This window comes from Leptopilina boulardi, unplaced genomic scaffold (assembly GCF_019393585.1).
Source record: "Leptopilina boulardi isolate dan_hultmark-lab unplaced genomic scaffold, ZJU_Lbou_2.1 LbouV2_362, whole genome shotgun sequence".
Classification (NCBI taxonomy): Eukaryota; Metazoa; Arthropoda; class Insecta; order Hymenoptera; family Figitidae; genus Leptopilina; species Leptopilina boulardi.
Window position 1 is genome coordinate 1064620 of NW_026137932.1, and position 19376 is coordinate 1083995.

Sequence of the window (19376 nt, forward strand, 5' to 3'; positions counted from 1 at the left end):
ATTTTATTTAATTTTTACTACGATCGCGATTTAAAATATTACGAACACTCCCGATACAAAAAAAATATTTTAATTAAAATTATAACTAAATATAAAAATTAATTCACAGAAAAATTAATAAATCACTCGATCGCGGGTTTAAGAAATACGTGCACTCCCGAATGATAAAAATTCAATTATGTAAAAATAAAAAATTTAAAGATTTCACAAATACGACGCACGAAGGTACTTTTCGAAAATTTATACTAATATAATTGACCGACGCTTCCGACATGTTCTCCCACCCTTGAAAAATTGAAGAAAGATACAAATTTTGTAATCACGTGATCGTAATAAAATTAGACGCGCTAGGATAATTTCGAATTTTCCTCCAATCAGATGACGAAAGAGATTGTTCCCCCTCGCCATTTATCATAATATTCGTTAACTACCGCATCCTGCTCTAGTAAAAATTTAGTGATTTTATTGTTAAAATTAAAAGTTACTATAAAGTCACTAAATTTTTACTAGAACAGGGTGCGGTAGTTGAAGAGAATTATGACAAATGGCGAGCAACTTTCCGAAATAATATTCGCGGGATAATAAGAATGATATTGAAATTATAATTAATACTTACAATTATTTTTCAATTTATATTTTATTAGAATAATCTTTACCTTATAATTTATACATTATTCCTTGAAATATCTACATTATATATAAAATATCATTTTTTACGTGAACATTTTTTTAAAGTGTACATTTTAAAGAAGTGAATTTGATTGCACCATTTTGTAAAATATAAGTGTTAAATATTTGATCCTTTAAAAAAATATTTTTTAATTAATTATTTAAAAAAAAAATTATACAATATATTTTATTTTATATATTTCAAAATTCCTTATATTATACTTACATAATTTATAGAAAGAAGCAGCTCGTAAAATATAAATATTTTTTTTATTACTTTATAAAAATATTTGGAAAATTCTAATTCATGAGCGTATCGATATAAACATAGTGAGATAAGAAACAGCAGTCCTTAATAACTTGAAAAAAAAATTTTTTTTTAAATATTTTAAAATTTATTAATTAATTTGGAATATGCTTTGAAGTAATAAAAATAAATTATTGTAAAATATAAACTTACAGCAGAGAAAGTAATCATATTAACGACGTATATTTTGCCAGCTGTTACTTTGCATGGTATATGTCCTCTCATCGAAATCATTAATAATAATTTTCTCACTCTTATGGGCATTTGATACCAGGAAGCATCATATCTTAAATTTTTAAAATATCAATTTTTTTTTTAAATTGTTATAATTGTTATTTTTTTAAACTATGTGGATTTTATATATGTCTAGGACAAGTTTAATTATTTTAAATAAAATTAAACTGTTTCCAGTAACGAACTGTAGAACTTTCAGTTTTTCTTAATTAAATTAAAATTAAAGATTATTAATAATTTTAAATAAAAAAAATTCACGAAATGAAGTTCAAGTGGTACCTAACAATCTGTAAAAATTTTGGAATAAATAACTTTATTCTGCTTTTCAAAAAAATAAAAAATTCGAGAAAATTGTTTTCTTCCACAATAATCTTAATTCTTTATTATCCGCTAAATATATTATTTTCAATATAATTTAATAAAAAGAAACAACATACGCATTTTGTACAACATCATAACTGCAATCAAGTAATTTTTGACCAGGTAAAGTGAGAATAAAAAGATGAACCATTATTCCAACAGCAGAAACGCTGAATCGAATTGTTTTATCCAATTCGCCCAAGGAAATTAAGGCCTAATTTAATTTATTTACATTTACATATGTGCTGAAATTAATTTAATATTTAACATTTAAATATTGATCATTTACAATAATTTTACCTGAAATCCAATGGAACTTGCTGATAATGTATAGAATCCTACGGAAAAAAATAAAACAGGAGAGAAAAAATCCTCCAATGCATTTGCAAAGCTAATTAAAATATTATTAATAATTGAATTTATCACTTGGTTGTCTTATATAGTTAAAGGATGAAAATTGAGTAAAACGATCACTCTAAGTCAAGTTTTTAAAAAAATTAAAACAATTTCTTTACGTTTCGACAGCGCAGCTGTCCTCTTCAGAAACTACAAATTTTATTAAGGCCATGTCCAAGTGAGGCAGCGCCATCTACATTAAACTAAAATTTTGTTAAATTTTCAACAGTCTTTTCTTAAAAACAAGAAGGTAAAATGCTTTTTCCTTTATGGATAATTGATTATTGGCAAGATATACACCAGCTAAAACTTTTTTTGAGTTAAAATAATAAAAAAAATTTCATGTCAATAAATTAAATATGAGCACTTTTTTCACAAAAACTGTAACAGTACTTTCTCAGAAATTACAATCAAAAATGCAATTTCCATTTGGAAAATTAATAAACGCTAAAAAATACACGACCTAAGATTTTACCATCAATTTACCAATTGTTTTTCATTTTAACAAAAATATTTTACAGATTCTTAAATAAAAAAATTTTTTTTTAATAATAATCCTTTTCTAAGGGTTAAAGTTGAAATTTTTAGAAATAATTAAATTTAAAAAGATATTGTTAATTTTCAAGCAATTATTAAATTTTACAGAACTAAAAATAATTTATCAAACAATTTTTGGAAAACATTTTTTAAATTTAATTGAATTTTCAAAGATTTAAAATTGAGATTTTTGAAATTAATTGAAACTTTAAGTGTTTTGTAATTAAAATTTTAGATGATTTCACTAAAAATTTATTAGAAAATGCGGACAAAATACAATAATTTGAAAATCATTTTTAATTGAAAAATAGTTTCAGATAGTTGAATTTTTAAAGAATATTATTGAAACAGTTAAAAATAATTGAATTTCCTTAGAGTTATAATTAAAATTATTAAATTTAAAAAAAAAATTTTCGATGGAAAATTGTAGAAATAATTAAATTTTAGATGCTTTTAAATTCAAATTATTGAAAATTCAATTAATTTTGAATTCAAATTTTTGAGAATAATGAAATTTTATTTGATTTTAAATTTGGAAAATAATTGAATTTCAGTTCTTTTTGAATTGAAAATTTTGGGAAATAATTGAATTTTAATTGAAATTTTGGATAATAATTTAATTTAAGTTCATTTTTGATTGAAAATTTGGATAATTAATTTTGAATAGAAATTTTAGAAAATAATTGAATTTTATTTAATTTTAAATTGAAAACTTAGTAAATAATTAAATTTTAAATTGAAAATTGTGGATAATTATTGGATTTTTAATTGATTTTGAATTAAAATTTCGGATAATAATTGAATTTTAGTTTATTTTGAATTGAAATTTTTAAAAAATAATTAAATTTTATTGTGATATTTTTTTTAAATTATAAACAATTGTTAAATTTCATAAAAATTTTAATTGAAAAAATAATTTTGATATAATTGAATTCTGCCGTGTTTTCTAAAAACTTAGGTAACTGCAAAAAAATCGAAAAATGAGTTTCTTATATCGTTGGAATCGTGGAAAAAAGATACACCTGTTAATGCAAATTATTTTTAAAAATTGTTAATATTATTAATAATAATTTTTGCATAAATAATTGAAAATACCGGTAACTGCAAAAATTGATGAGTGATAATTTGAGAAACTTAGGTAACTGCTATAAAAACTTGGGTGTCTTTGGGTGTTGTGACGTATTTTGTAGGTCGTGATTTGAAGAACTTAGGTAACTGCACCAGTGCCTAAGTTTCTCAAAACACGGACCTCATTTTTCGAGCCCTCGTCGCATGGAAAACTTAGGTAACTACAGAGTGCTATCAGAGCACTGTAGTTACCTAAGTTTTCTATGCGACGAGGCCTCGAAAAAGGAGGTCCGTGTTTTGAAGGACCAAGTAACTGCAAAATCTTATACATTTCTTTAAAATTACAATGTTTTTTGTGCAATTAATAATTTATAATGACAATAAATAATGAAATAAAAAACTCTAAATAATAATTTATCAAATATTGAAAAATTAAGTATTAATTTTAATAAATAACATAAAAGCATTAATAAATTAAGAAAATGAAGTTCAGTAATATGTTTATTTCATGATTAATATATAATTAATTTAGTTCAATTATTTAAAAAATTAAAATCGTTTTTAATTATTTAAATAAACGTTAATAAAGCAGCGAACTACATTACCTACAATAATTTGACTTTAATATTGTATAATTAAAATAAATTCAATCATATAGTTTAATATTTGTAAAAAATAATAATTATAATGATAACTTTCGCATCTTACTAAATAATTACACTTTATTATTTATTATTTTTTTAAATTTATTTTTATATTATTTTTATTTTATTTATGTATTTTATTTTATATTATTATTAAATATATTCTGAGTTAATACAATATTTGACTCTAATATTGTATAATTAAAATAAATTTAACCATAAAATTAAATATTTGTAAAAAACAATAATTATAGTGACAACTTTCGCAGCTTATTAAATAATTATAGTTTATTATTTAATATATTTTTACTATTTTTTGCCCAGAAAGATGAAAATTCTTATATATTCCCTGCAGTTACCTAAGTTTTCTGTGCGACGAGAGGCCTAATACGGGCGCTCGTAGCACGAGGGACCAAGTAACTACCAGTTACCTAAGTTTCTCGTGCGACGACCCTCGAATCAGCATACCGGTAACTACATTTTTAATAATTTATTGAATGTTTAAACAAATACAACATTTATTTTTACATAATTAAAAAGAATAAATTTAGACGAATCGAAGGAACAAAACGGCATTTAAAATTTTTAATTAGGCTTTGCGGTATACATATCAATGAAGTTTAAACAGTTTTTCGCGTTTTTCTCGAAATCTTTCATTCTGCAGTTACCTAAGTTTTTAGAAAACACGGCAGAATTTGTGATGTATTTCATTAAAATTATTAAAAATAATTAATTTAGTGAAGAATCATTTTAGTTCAAAATTTGTTAAATAATTGAATTGAAGAAGATCTGAAGAAGATCTACATTTTATACTAAAAAAAGGTATTTTATTTACATTTTTTTTCAAATGTAAAAATAATGTCGCATTTTATTAAAATAAGTCGATAAAAGTCGTATTTTTGAAAAAAGTCGGAAAAAGTCGTATAATCTGAGGCCTGTAAACATATAATTTTCATTATTATCATTTAATATGTAATAATATTCTAATAAATTAAATTATTATTGATAATATTAATCTTTTAATTTCTTTATAACAAACAATGAAGCACTCAATTTGGTTTTATTTATTTTTTTTTAAACTTGACTCGGAGTAATCGTTTTACTCAATTTTCATCCTTTATTATAATAAATATATTTGAAGATATACAAAAATTAATAATTAACATTCTATCACTTACTCAATGTACGACGAATGAAGTTTAACTGTTAAGGACATTATTTCATAAAGCTCAATCTCTGCTTCTTTATCATTTTTAAATTTGTTGTTCTCGATAAAATTTATTGCATTTTTAAATCTATAACTTTAAAAAAGAATAAAAATACTGTTAGTATTATAGCAATTAAAAAAAATTAAATATTTAGTTTAGAAATTAATACCTAATTATTGCAAACAAGGCACAAGCATGATGTGTAAAAATAGCATACATTGCCTCGGAGCTCTCAAGAAATATAACAATAATTGAACCCGTTATACAACCATGAATTATAATAAAATAAAAATATTTTTCATGATCAAACCAAAATGTCACGGGATATACAAATTGCTTTGGACGTGATTCATTTAATGGAATTATATAGTCTAAAATTATTGGACTAAATGGAACACCAACAAATACAACTAATATTGCTAATACATGTCCTAAAACCAAATAAAACATTATTTAAATATAAAATTTTGAAGTACCTATATATTTATAAATAAATAAATAAAGTAACCTGCAAAAAATAACATAAAAATTGTGTTACTTTCGCCATAAGCACAGAGAATTTCATGTTCATTAGTTTGGTCTGTCCATGTTTTCCAATCATTTCGAATCGATACTATGAAATTCTTGACCTGTTAATTAGATTCAAAAATTTATTGTGCTTTTATATGAAAAATTTTTTGTAGCTCTATTTAACGAAGTAATTTTATATCGATTAACTTTTTGAATAGTAAGAAATTTAATTTAGAATTATTACTTTTTCAGTATTGATGCGATGAATTATAAGTTGAGCAGTGCTCATGAGCATAACAAAAAATGGTGTTAGAATATCGAGAATTTCATCTAAGTTTCTACTACATATACGTTGATATAAACAATAAATCTATTCAAAAGAGTGTGTATTAGAATTTTAATTACAAAGATTAAGGAGGCTATAGGGATAATAGATCTGATATTACCAATTTAATGAAACTTGGTCCACTACCAGATAAAGCCCTGGCGGATTCGATTTGCGTAATGTCTACTTAACTAAGTGGACTTTAGGTAGACATTAGGTAAACATGTAAAAAAACGTAAAGAAAAGCTATTAATCGACTTATTATGATAAAAAAAAGTTGATAAAAGGGTAAATGAATGTTTATAGAGTAAATTCGTACAAAATTTGTAATTAATAAAGCATTAAATAATTAATAATGAATGGAAATGTGCGCGAGGTACCTGATCAGTTAAGCTGTACACATGAAGTAGGATAAGGAGAGGTAACGCCTGTAGCCAATCGCTAGAAAACTTGACACCATATAGGGGGGACCACAGTAGTACGACTTTCTATTTTCCTACTGTTGACAGCGCTTGCGGTGGGAAATATTTGAATTATATTTTATCACGTGACCTACCGCGAAAAGAGAAACATAACCTGAATGTTTCACATGGTGTTTTTGTTGTTAAAATTCAGTCGTTTGTTTTACACATGAAGTATTTCAGTAATGTGTTAGTGTTTTGAAAAATGAAGAGTTGTTTTATAAAGCATTGCGATTCGGGTTCGAAAACCCAAATAAAAAGAGATGGTTGTGTTCGAAGTTTTTTTAAACCTTCCATGGTAAGTAGAATGAAATTGTTTATTATTTTTTTATTACTCATGATATTATTATGTAAATAATAAATAATGTTAATTATATTTCTTATTTCGATAGAAAATGTTAGCAACATGGTCAGAGGCTATTCGAAGATTTGACAAAACTATGAATGTAACTCATAAGCTGAATAATAAATTCCAGTGTCAATATTAAACTATTATTTGATTTTTAAAATATTTCTGACATTTTACAGTTAATGTATTTGCATAATACCTTCATATTCATTAACTTAACCTAACGTTGTAAACAGCTGACTTGCAGCCATGTTGCAGACGATAAATTTTAATTCTTCGCTTTCCCCAAAGGAGCGCTCGCGACATTAGGAAAAAAGAAAGCCTACTACTGTGGTCCGTCTATCTGAGGGCCAATGAATATACGCCGTTACCTCTCCTTATCCTACTTCATGGCTGTACAATTATTTTCGTGCTATTTTCATGAAAAGAATATAAATTAACGGCAAAAACAATTGATTTTTATAAAAAAGTGTAAAATTGATTTAATTTGAGTGTTTGCAATACGAATTATTAAATAATAATTAAGTTTTTATCAAATGTGAATAGTGTTGTGAAAACCTGTGAAAACTAATGAGTTACTACATTACCGATCGCATATGATAATAAAAAGTTCTCGATGAGTGTAACAAAAAAGCTGCAATCATGTCCGTAATTTTGGACAAGAAACAATTATGAAATCAATAATTATTTGTATAACTTTATTCTGCATTTTAAAATTCACTTTTTATTTTCTTTCAAAGCAAAAGCTTGGAAGAAAACATGCTCGCACTGTATTGTAAGAACTGGTGGCGCCATCTCTGGCATTCCCGGAAATTATGTACTTGGTTAAATTGGAGCTTTTTTGTTACACTCATCGAGAACTTTTTATTATCATATGCGATCGGTAATGTAGTAACTCATTAGTTTTCACAGGTTTTTACAACACTATTCACATTTGATAAAAACTTAATTATTATTTAATAATTCGTATTGCAAACACTCAAATTAAATCAATTTTACACTTTTTTATAAATATCAATTGTTTTTGCCGTTAATTTATATTCTTTTCATGAAAATAGCACGAAAATAATTGTACAGCTGAACTGATCAGGTACCACGCGCACATTTCCATTCATTATTAATTATTAAATGCTTTATTAATTACAAATTTTGTACGAATTTACTCTATAAACATTCATTTACCCTTTTATCAACTTTTTTTTTATCATAATAAGTCGATTAATAGCTTTTCTATACGTTTTTTTACATGTTTACCTAATGTCTACCTAACGTCCACTTAGTTAAGTAGACATTACGCAAATCGAATCCGCCAGGGTAGGTTTCAAAAAAATGTTGTTAAATTTTTGAGACCTCTAGGTACTTGTGAAAAAAGTTATGAGTGTTTTTGTTTTTTAACATTTAACATTGAGTCTTATGGGAATTGAGTACTTTCTCATACATATTTGTTCACCACAAATTACCTGATATTAAGAAATTGATGAAACTTTTTTTAATACAAAACAGATATATAATGATTAAATATCCGTTTAAAAAAGGGTCATTAGGTTCTTGTGAGAGTTGCAATAAATTAATTTGTAACAATATTTCACGTTTTATACGTTAAATTGAACAGCTGTCAGAACGTCTGGCAACGTTGCACACTTGATCATGCATATTATACGTTAATTTTGCGCGCTAACTTTTAAAATGTTGATTCTAATAGCACGTATAAAATACGCTATATTTAAAAAGAAAATAAAAGTTAATAAATAAAATTGATTATATATTTTTTAAAATTAAATTAAAGTTAATTAAATAGAGGGATAATTGTTTTATTAAAGTAAACAACTCATATAGCAACCATTTGCAACTCGACTGACGTAATGTGGTGTTGCCAGACGTTTCACAGTACCGAGAAAGTCAAATCATAAAATAATGGTTTCTGTTTTGATTTATTCAGTCAATCCCTATAACCTCCTTAAGTTATATTAAAAATTCTGAATAGAGATGTCTAATGTTTAATATATATATATATATAGGTTTGGTGAGAGGTTAAATAGATTTGAATTTTGTCTGGTCAGTTGACTTTATATCGACAGATTCGATGATTACTATTTGTTCGTGATTTTGTGTATTGTAAAGTTAACCTCAAAAAAAGTTTCAAGTTGCTATCCACTTTTATTCATTAAAGCAAACATGAAACGTTAACTAATTAACTGCAATATTTTGTTTCAAATAAAACTTGAGTAAAACCTGATCAAATTTTCTTCAAGTTTCATTGAGCTAATCCGCTAAAGAGAACGTAATACATTTTTCTCTTAGCAATTATTAGATACTAAAAGATATATTCGGAAATTTTCCCAATGAAATGTACCTCTCACATTAGACATCTCTAATTTTTGAAATTACTCAGAAGATTAAAAATATTAACAACATTTATATACCTGAGGTCCCATGCCAGTAACAAGTGAAAAACATACAACACTTTGGACAATTTTTTGAATATTTTCAGCAAATGGCCATGTTCCTGTAAAAATAGACACCTGTTTCATAATCTTGTAATATCGATTATCAAATATATCCACATCTTGCGAATTGATTTTTGTGTAATATAAACTCATTTTTGTGCCCTTATGTTGAAATCATTTTATAATGAATAATAATTAAAAATATTATTGTATTATTGCAGCTCTCTAAAAAATGGAATTGTATTTTTACTTCCCTCAAAAGATTTGTTAACTTATTCTCCTTTTCATAATAAAGAAAATATCAAGGTAAAAAGGAACTGTAAGAACTGCTTGAAACACGCAACTATTTTTCTTTATTTTTTCAATTCCTTCTAAGATGTATTATAAATTTAAAAGTCTATAACAATGAAATAGCGTTCTGTTAGAGAGTTTAAAAATTAGTTTGCAAAACTGCTTTGCACTTTTTTAAAAAAAAATATATATCGTTTTACGTGAGGTAAATTTATTATGTAAAAGATTAGGAAAATAGCTTTTTTTCCTATCTAACACTCCTCTCACCTTTTACATCCCTTGATAAAGAATTCCGTAAAAAAAAGAATCAAAAGTCTATATCCATAAGAGGATACAGTGTTCGGATATCAGATCGATTCGTAATTATAGTTTGTAATGTTCTTCCTTACTTTTTTTTTTCTATTTTATAATGATTCGCGTTGCGTGAAGTTAATAAAATATTTATTAGCTAAGACACTGTTACGAAAAAACAAGAAACTAAAATATAAAAGCTATCTAGAAATTTTCTCACCTTTCTTTTCAAACCCCTTGATAAAGAATTCCGTTAAAAATTCAAAAGCCTATAAGATACAGTGTTCGCAAATCGGAGTGATTGTAATATTTTTTTTTTATTTTATAACTGTTCGCATTGCGTGTAGTTAATAAAATATGTATTAAATAAGAATACTGTTTTGTGGGGGAAAAAGCAGGTATACCTTGAAACTGAATTTTCTTTTATACATATTCTCATCACAAAATTGAACAAAATATTCCTCGAATAAAGGCTATTCTAAATAGATTGATATTTTATTCAATGCGATATCTATACATGTCGGAAATGTTTGTGAAATATGAAAAAAAAAATAATAGAGAAGAATTCTTATTCGCTGAGAAGAAAGGAAATAAAATTTAAAGTTGTGTCACAGAGTAAACAAAAATGGATTAGTGAATGTAACAATTAATAAAAATTATGATTGTACTTACTTTCTGCAGAGAAAATTTGAAATTTTCCATTCTTTTCATACAATTTAAGGGGTTATTGTATACTGATATAATTATTGTAATGTTATATTTATTTTCATATTAATGATTGGAAGGATGCCTATGTCCCCACTCGCGATTTGTTATAATTCTTGGTCAACTACCGCACACTGTTCTATGGAAAATTTAGTGACTTTATAGTAACTTTTAATTTGAACTTGAATTTCACTAAATTTTCACTAGAGCAGAGTGCGGTAGTTTACCGAGAATTATAACAAATTACGAGTCTGGGGACAATGGCATCTCTTCAATTGTATAAAGGTGCTTTTATACCTCCAATATTTTGGTCAAGCAATCGGCTGGATTTGATTTTCACGGATTATCACTGAATTTGATTGACTTTGACAAATATTCCATTTCCACTGTGAAAATTGAATTTTGTTAGATTCAATCAAATTCAGTGATTCTCTGAGAAAATCCAATACAGCCGATTGCTTGACTAAAATACTGGAGGTATATGAAAGAACCTCAAATGTTGTCCTTCGGTTTGGTTCGTTTCTGCATTGTCCCCTCACGCCATTTGTTATAATTCTCAATTGCCGCACCCTGCCTTAGAGAAAATTTAGTGACTTTATTGTTAAAATTAAATTTTACTGTAAAGTCACTAAATTTTCACTAAAGCTGATTGCAGTAGTTGACGAGAATGATGACAAATGGCGAATGGAGACAATCGAAACCAATCGATGCAAATTGTGTCCGTACCCTGACTTTAACTTTTGAATTTATTAGTGCTACCCAACCCTAAAATACATTAGATATCAACCTAACATAACTGTTGGACAGCATCATCATCAACAGAAGAGAATTTGTCATTTCTATTTGAAAAATACTTAATTACATATTGTTAAGGGGGCACTCGCAGTTGTAACTTTCAAAAAATCGATTTTTTTTCTTGCCTTTTTTTTAGAGGTATATGTAGTCAGAAATACGTGTCTAAAAAATTGTAAGATGATAAGGTTAAAATTGAATGAGATATACAGGCTGAAAGAGGCGCGTCAGGTCGGTCGAGAACAGGCTAATGGCCGTGTGGGTCTTTATAATTTTATATTTGAATTGGGATTTTGGAAGCAACTTCATCTCGGTCCGTCTCTGGAAACATCTTTTTAGGGTGTTTTCGACGTTGACACTCTGAGCGCTCTAAGAGCTCGAAAAGGTTCTCAACCACATTTTATTATTTTAGTGTATTTAACCTAACCTAATCCAATGCAATCTTCTCATTACGCTTTCAAGACCGGTGAAGACCACGCTGTTGCATCATGGAGGAAAGAATAATTTTAAATGATTTAGTTTTAAAGAACAATAAAACATTATTCACGAATAATGGTCGCATTTCATGCGACGTAACGAACGTTGATACGAGTAAGTATTAATTTTAATGTAATATTTATATTTTTTATTTATTTATTTTATTTATTTTATTTATTTTATTTATTTTATTTATTTTATTTATTTTATTTATTTTATTTATATTTTAACAAGATTTTGTACAATTCCTATAGCGTTAACGTAATTGACTTCAGGGTTTAAATTTGCCATTTTTGAAAATTTTCCGTTATTTACTTTCGCACTCAGAAAACACGCTCGGTTTATTAAACAAAATTGAGAAACCAGAGCACGAGCACAGCCCGAACGCATCCAATTTCAAATAAAGCATGCAAATAACACACCCTTTTTTGTGCACATCACCTAAAACTGCAGCCCGTATCACAAACATGTCACTATTAGCATGCTTTAGCCAATCATAATAAGTTATGGCTAATCATAATTTTTAATATTGGTTGAGAACCACTTAATACTTTCAGAACACTCAGAGCGTCGACATCGAAAACACCCTTAATAGGACACAATAAAAAATTAGAAAAAATTTAATTTAAAAATACAATTAATTGAGTTCAAGTGCTTTTTATTAATTTCCATATTTGTTCCAATGTCGCTTAAAAGTATGATAAACATTCGGGTTCCATTGAAGTTATATTTGATGTAAATTCCATTTAGAAAGAAAATTACTATCAGAATTTTCAAACGCAACAAGATGTACATATATACAAATGGCTCTATTTTTTATACAAATGTGTCGATTTACAAACTAAGCTGACTTTTACATGCGCTGAGAAAAATATTCATTAAATAATTACCATTTGTTATATTATATATTATTTTTAATTAGTAATAAAATTATTCCTTTGAATAATAGATTACCAATGAATAAAATTTAATTCATCATATTTTCAAAATAGTTTTATAATTCATTATTTAAATCATTATTAATTTGTTATTAATTTATTATTGATTCATTATTAATATATATATAGAGTTCAACGAATAATAAAAAGCAACAATTTTATGTAAATTAAATTTTTTCTCAGTGCAGTTAACATTCTATGTTACAATAAATTAATTAAATAGTTTTTTTTGCCTATTTTCTATTATAATTTTTTTACATCCATTAAGCAGGTAAAACAATATTTTATTTCTCAAACTGCTTTATATTAAACTAACTTTTATGTACATTCTGTACAAAAAATAATACTATGGTGTCCTGTCCTGATAATAAGAGAAAACTAAAAAATACCTCCTATTTTAGTAAAAGAAAAATGTTTCAGCAAAAAGTAATAAAAATCTACAGTACTGTTTAATTTTCTCTTTTTTTTAGACTCAATAAGCCTTAAAAACAGGTTTTGATATGCTTTTTCTATAAAATCCAAATAAACTGATCGTAAATACAGAAAAAAATTTTTTAACAGTACTGTTGATTATCACTTTTTTTAACCAAGTATTCTTATATAACTTAATTTTTTCTTTTTACTATAGTAATTTATGAAATAGTTTTTTAAAGCAAATCTAATTATTGATAAATCAGAAAGGAATGTAATTTTTAAATTCTAATATACAAAAATGTTTTAGAAAAAGTTATTGTTACTAAAAAAAATTCTTGCAAATTAAAAAACCGGTAACCTATTTTTTTGTTCAAAGATTTTGTTACATTTGCTAAATTTTTTTTGAAAAAATACGACAGTACATATTTTTCTTGGAATGTTTTAATATTATATATCATTTTCAAGTTTTCACTTACAGTTTATTATTATAATTTTATATATTTAAAGATGATGTTAATTCAAAACATTGATTTTAATTATGTTCAATGAATTTTTCATTTTAAATTGCATTATTTAATCCTAATTTTCATATTTTTGATTTTAATAATCAAAAAAATGTGAATTAGATCATTTGGAATATTTTATCTTGATTAGAACAAAAAAAAGAATAAAATTAAAAGTAAAAATAAAAAAGAAACTTGCTCTAATGTTTCTGGAGTTTGTTCTATGAAAATACAAATTTATATTTTGTCAAATTGATTCTATTAACTATATTATAAATAAATTGATTCAAAAACACTTGCTCACGACATCGAACAAAATAGGAGCCTTTTTTTTGAAGTTATACGCTTCTTTTCTTAGTATTGTCTGTAGATATTTAATTTTTAATATATCACCCTTTTTTTACCATTTCCTTTTTTTTTGGTTCCTTAATTATTTTCCTTTAGAATAACAATTTTATTAAAGAATTTACTTCGAAATTATTTTTGTAAAGTACTTTTTTTTTCTTTCAAATATAAGCCTAAAAATAATTTTAACAAAGTGAATTATTTTAAAACTAATTTGCCGTTATTTCCTTAAGCTTCAACTTAGTGAAATATTTTTGTAATTTTTCTGTTTTTAATTTTTATTTTAAATAATTTGTTCATGTTTTCAAAAATTCTGTTTTCTATTTTTTGAAAATTAATTTTTTACTTCAAATAGAAAATAGATGACAACATAATTTTTTTTCTTTTTGGTAATATGTAAGTACGTTTGCTTACAATTTTCCCAACTACTGTATGGAACTTATAATAATAATTATGTTAGACGCTTTGCGACTATCGAGGGATAAATATTTAATATATTGTCTAAAATGTAAGCCTGGCCCTAAATTTCACGTTTTCACAGCAGTACTTATCGCTAAAGCGTCTTACATTTATGTCCTAAATATTTATATATATGATATTTTTTAAAAATCGAAATTTCTTCTTTTCGATTTTATTAGAGAAAAAGAAATTTTTGAAATTTAATTTTAGAAAGTAGTCCGGTGTTCGGGGTTGAATATCAGTTATTATTCGGTAGACATCTCTACCAGTTATTACTCAAGTATTTTTGTCAGCTACCGCACCCTGCTCTAGTGAAAATTTAGTGACTTTATAGTAACTTTTAATTTTTACTAGAATTTAACTAAATTTTTACTAGAGCAGGGTGCGGTAGTTGACGAGAATTATTTTACCTTAAATATCGCCAGACTTGGCCCAGGCTATCGACAATTTTGAGCCAACCTTGTTGAGAACCTTCCTGTTCCCTTTGCTCGAAACCTTCAGCTTCGTATAGATAAAACAGATTTAATAATAACAAAAAAAAAAATAGAAATATTAAATTTCATTATTTTTTAATCAAAAAAATCCTGAAATAAGCTTCCAAATTAGGCCCGAACACCAAATTACATCCTCAATGAAAACAAAATAATAGCAAATTGTATTTTCTCTACCGATACAAACTCGGTTGGTTCCCATTGTCTCCACTCGCTAAAATCCCCATTTGACATTCTCATTAACTACCGCACCCTGCTTTAGTGAAAATTTAGTAATTTTATAGTAAGTTTAAATTTTAACAATAAAGTTACTAAATTTTTATTAGAGCAGTGTGCGGTAGTTGACGAGAATTATGACAAATGGCAAGTGGTGAAAATTAAAACCAACCACTCTTTAGAAACTCACTAAAAAAATTCTTTAAGAATAAGTTTTCAAGGAGTTTCCAAATAATTGCGTATCAGTGGAGATAATATTTAAATTTAATTTTGAAAATATACACATATGAAATCACTTATTTTTTCAATTTCGTTGTACGCCAAAGATCATTTCGTTTTTATATTGTGCAAAAGAAATCATAATTTCAAACAATCACATATCTAATTATGTGAGAAAAAAAATAAACGTGAGATCATATGAGCACTTTTTCATCTTTCAAAATGTTTTCAAAAAAAAAAAAAAATTCCCAAAACATTGTATTCCACAATAATTTAGTAACTATAACAAAATACACCCATTTGGATAAATGTTGTCCTTACAGTTCGACAAAACTTTGAAAAGTCGTGACACTTCTGTAATAATTTTATTAGTTCGTGGAGTAATCGACAGATTCTAATGTTCCTACTTGTTAAATTTTCCACTTTGTCATAATTCAAGATCAACTACCGCACCCTGCTCTAGTGAAAATTTAGTGACTTTATAGTAACTTTTAATTTTAACTAGAATTTCACTTAATTTTTACTAGAGCAGGCTGCGGTAGTCGACCTAGAATTATATAACTAATTAGTGGGAACTTTAGCATCTTTCCATAACGCCACAAACTAATACAATTATTATAGAAGTATCACGACTTTTTAAAATGGATTAGTTGCCATTTTCTCGACTCAATACCATTTTTTATTTAATATTAATTATTCCACGAACATTATTTCGGAAAGTTGCTATTATCCCCACACGCCATTAATTCTCGCCAACTACCGCACCCTGCTCTAGTGAAAATTTAGTGACTTTTTAGTAATTTTTAATTATAACTAGAATTTGGTTGGTTTCTATTGTTCCCACGCGCGAAAATTCCTACTTGCCATTTGTCATAATTCTCGTCAACTACCGCACTCTGCTCTAGTAAAAATTTTAGTGACTTTATTGTAAAAATTAAAAGTTACTATAAAGTTACTAAATTTTTACTAGAGAAGGGTGCGATAGTTGACGAGAGTTATAACAAATGGCGAGTGGGGACAAAAAAAACCAACCTTTCACTAAATTTTCACTAAGGCAGGGTGCGGTAGTTGACGAGAATTATGATAAATGGCCAGTGGGGTGACAATGACAACCAACCTAATGTCCTCAAACCGGAAGGAGAGCACTCCTTCAAAACTTATTACCTCAATCCGTTCTCAATGATTTTTTTTATTTGAGTTTCTAAAGAGGCTGTATCGGTAGGAATAGGAACAAATTTATTTTTTAAATTAGTTAAAATTAGATAAAATCCATTGACGAAATTAATTATTATTTAGAGGATTCTAGAGCTAAAGGTTAAAGAACTAAAAACCTATTAATCCCTCCTCCTCCCAAGTAAATTTCTACTTTTGTAAGTACATCATTAACGCTTATTGGAAATTTTAAGTGATTGATTTGAACGCCTCCTGGTGGGAAATCAGTGCAACATTGTGAATAGGATTGAAAGCTCCAGACGCTTAGATGATGATAGAGGGTTTTTTTTCATTTCTTTTAAATATCTTTTCAACGATTTCGGATTATATTACGTTGGACCTAAAAATCTAGACACTGGAAATTTTTTTTTTCATTTTTTTTCATTTTTTTTTTTGTTTATTTTAGACCCATGGTAGACATGCGTAAGGAGCACAACTATCGTAGTCATGCACAAAAGGAAGCGAGTGTCTGCCTTTTCGTCAGTGCGGTTTGGAAAATGATTCCACATATGATGTTCTTCTGCCTTGATTTTGGCTGCCAGTTCCACTTTGTTGATGCGGCGATTGTGGCTGCATTTGTTTTTTGTCCGAACCTGCCGCCAAATAGGAGAAGACACATAGGACTGAATAACAGATTTGATCTGCCTGAAAAATTGTCAATAAAAAAAAAAAAAAGAAGGGAAAATATATTTTTTTATTAGGCAATTATTTTCGTTTAGGGCTACTATAGCTATAGAGGGTTTTCTCTCTAAATTGGAAATTAATGAATTTTTGGTGAAATTTTTCGATTTATAAGGGAAAGAAAACTTATACGGTGAAGGGTTTAGTTAGGTAATTTAAAAAAATTCAAAATGGCGGATACAATATGGCGGCTATTTTGAAAAATTGTTCGAAATGCTTTGAAACTCAGTACTCAGGGGTTTTCGGTGTCGCTGATTACGAATTCGATGTTAGTTTTTTAAAATGGATTATGCAATAACAAAAAAATTTTTTTCAAATCATTCCAATTCGTTTAAAATTTGTTACACAGAAATTTTTCGAGTCATTAATTACAAAAATATTGTATTTATAATCAGCAACACTGAAAGCCTTTCGAGTAATGAGTTTCAAGTGAATTGAAACAATTTTTAAATTTTTGACCGCCATTTTGAATTTTGAAAAATTATCATCGGATTCGTATTCAGCGACTATTTCAAGCGAATTTGATCAATTTTTAAAAAACCGTCCGCCATATTGGATCCGCCATTTTGAATTTTGCAAAACTGATCTCAGATTCTAAAAACTATTGGAACGACTGTGGCTTTCTTTTATTTTTCCATTTTTTTCTGGAAAGGGTTAAATAATCTTTTTAACAGTAGTACACATTAAATTTTCAGTTTTACGACTCCTTGGACCATTTTGTTTTCCAGATAGCACAATAATTTTTCTTTTTTTTTTTTGTCGATTTTTTTGCGTTAAGAAGAAAGTTTTTACTTTTCGTTTTGAAAGCACAAACACATTACAATTAAAAATATATATTTTTTATATTTTACTCATTGAAAATATATATTAAAATTCTTTATATAAATCAGTAGAAAAAAAAAATTCAAAAATTCTTTAAGAATCTTTTTTTTTGCATTTTTAGAAGAAAAGAAGTTGAAAGCAACAATCTTTTTCAACCAATTTTGAAATGCTTCAGTTGAAAAAAAACAAATTCAGTAAAAAAGAGATAGACAAAATATAGAAAAATAATATTTTTAGATTTATTTCCATAAAGAAAGTAGGTAATTTAATTTTTTGAAGAAATTAAAAATTTTTAAATTTTTAATCCCTTTTTTAGGAAATTTTTTTGAGAAAAAAATTAACATTTAATAAACATTGAGATTGGAGGAATATAGACAGAAAGAAAAAAATAAAAAGTAGAAAGAATTATAAAATTAATTTTATAATGATAAATAGAATATATGAATGCTGAAATGAAATGAACGAAAAAGAAACCTACAAATAAAGGAGCTTCATGCATCGTTGTTCTCGGCAGTTGCAACGAATTTCCCATCTGCTGAAAGTTGCTCAGCAAGGGCAACAGAGAATACTCTGTGCATGCAGCGAATTGCCTCGCTGGCCTGCTCATGCAAAAATTAAATAATAATATTTAATTTAACATAATATGTGCTTTCAATAAACGATTAAACTTCAATCGTTGCAAAAAATCACAAATTCTTTCTTTTAAAATTTTTTTTCTATAATTAATACCAGTTTTTTTTTTTTTTTAGTGTTAGAACTTAAATTACACTTACCATTTGAGACTTATATTTACGTTGAATTACTTGTCTAGTCTTAGGATCTGAAAAAATTTTAATTTTTGTTATTTAATTTTAATTTAAAAAAAGAAATAGAAAAAATTATTTAAAAAGAATAAAATTTAATGTTAACTTTTTAATTTTTAAACTGCTAGGTATTAAAAAATGACCCTTATTACTTTTCTCGGTCTGTTAGACCGCAAATACAAAACTTAAGTTTCTATATTGT

The 19376-nt window shown here is 26.3% G+C and overlaps 2 protein-coding genes across 8 annotated transcripts in view; both read right to left on the reverse strand.

Moving 5' to 3' along the window:
• Window positions 1–715: 715 nt before the first annotated feature.
• On the reverse strand, window positions 716–10667 carry LOC127286719 (odorant receptor 13a-like). 2 transcript variants are annotated; one of them, XM_051313262.1, is made up of 11 exons: window positions 10074–10667; window positions 9492–9912; window positions 6178–6303; window positions 5932–6052; window positions 5593–5854; window positions 5394–5516; window positions 1871–1961; window positions 1648–1784; window positions 1130–1262; window positions 896–1028; window positions 716–801 (listed from the first exon to the last, which is right to left on the reverse strand). In XM_051313262.1, the coding sequence occupies exons 2-10, from the start codon at window positions 9666–9668 to the stop codon at window positions 975–977; spliced, it is 1224 nt and encodes a 407-aa protein (XP_051169219.1). In that variant the 5' UTR covers window positions 9669–9912; window positions 10074–10667; the 3' UTR covers window positions 716–801; window positions 896–974. The 2 variants fall into 2 exon arrangements, with proteins under 2 accessions (XP_051169219.1, XP_051169220.1); XM_051313263.1 differs by having other exon boundaries at window positions 9492–9574; window positions 10074–10664.
• Window positions 10668–12712: 2045 nt separating this feature from the next.
• The window catches only part of LOC127286711 (MAP kinase-activating death domain protein), a 43576-nt gene continuing 36912 nt past the window's right edge, over window positions 12713–19376 (reverse strand). For all 6 annotated transcript variants that reach the window (XM_051313247.1, XM_051313248.1, XM_051313251.1 and 3 more), the window contains 2 exons: window positions 19145–19191; window positions 12713–17513 (listed from right to left, as the gene is read on the reverse strand). In XM_051313247.1, the coding sequence (XP_051169204.1) occupies window positions 17349–17513; window positions 19145–19191 (212 nt within the window). In that variant the 3' untranslated portion in view covers window positions 12713–17348. The remainder of the gene's footprint in view (window positions 17514–19144; window positions 19192–19376) is intronic.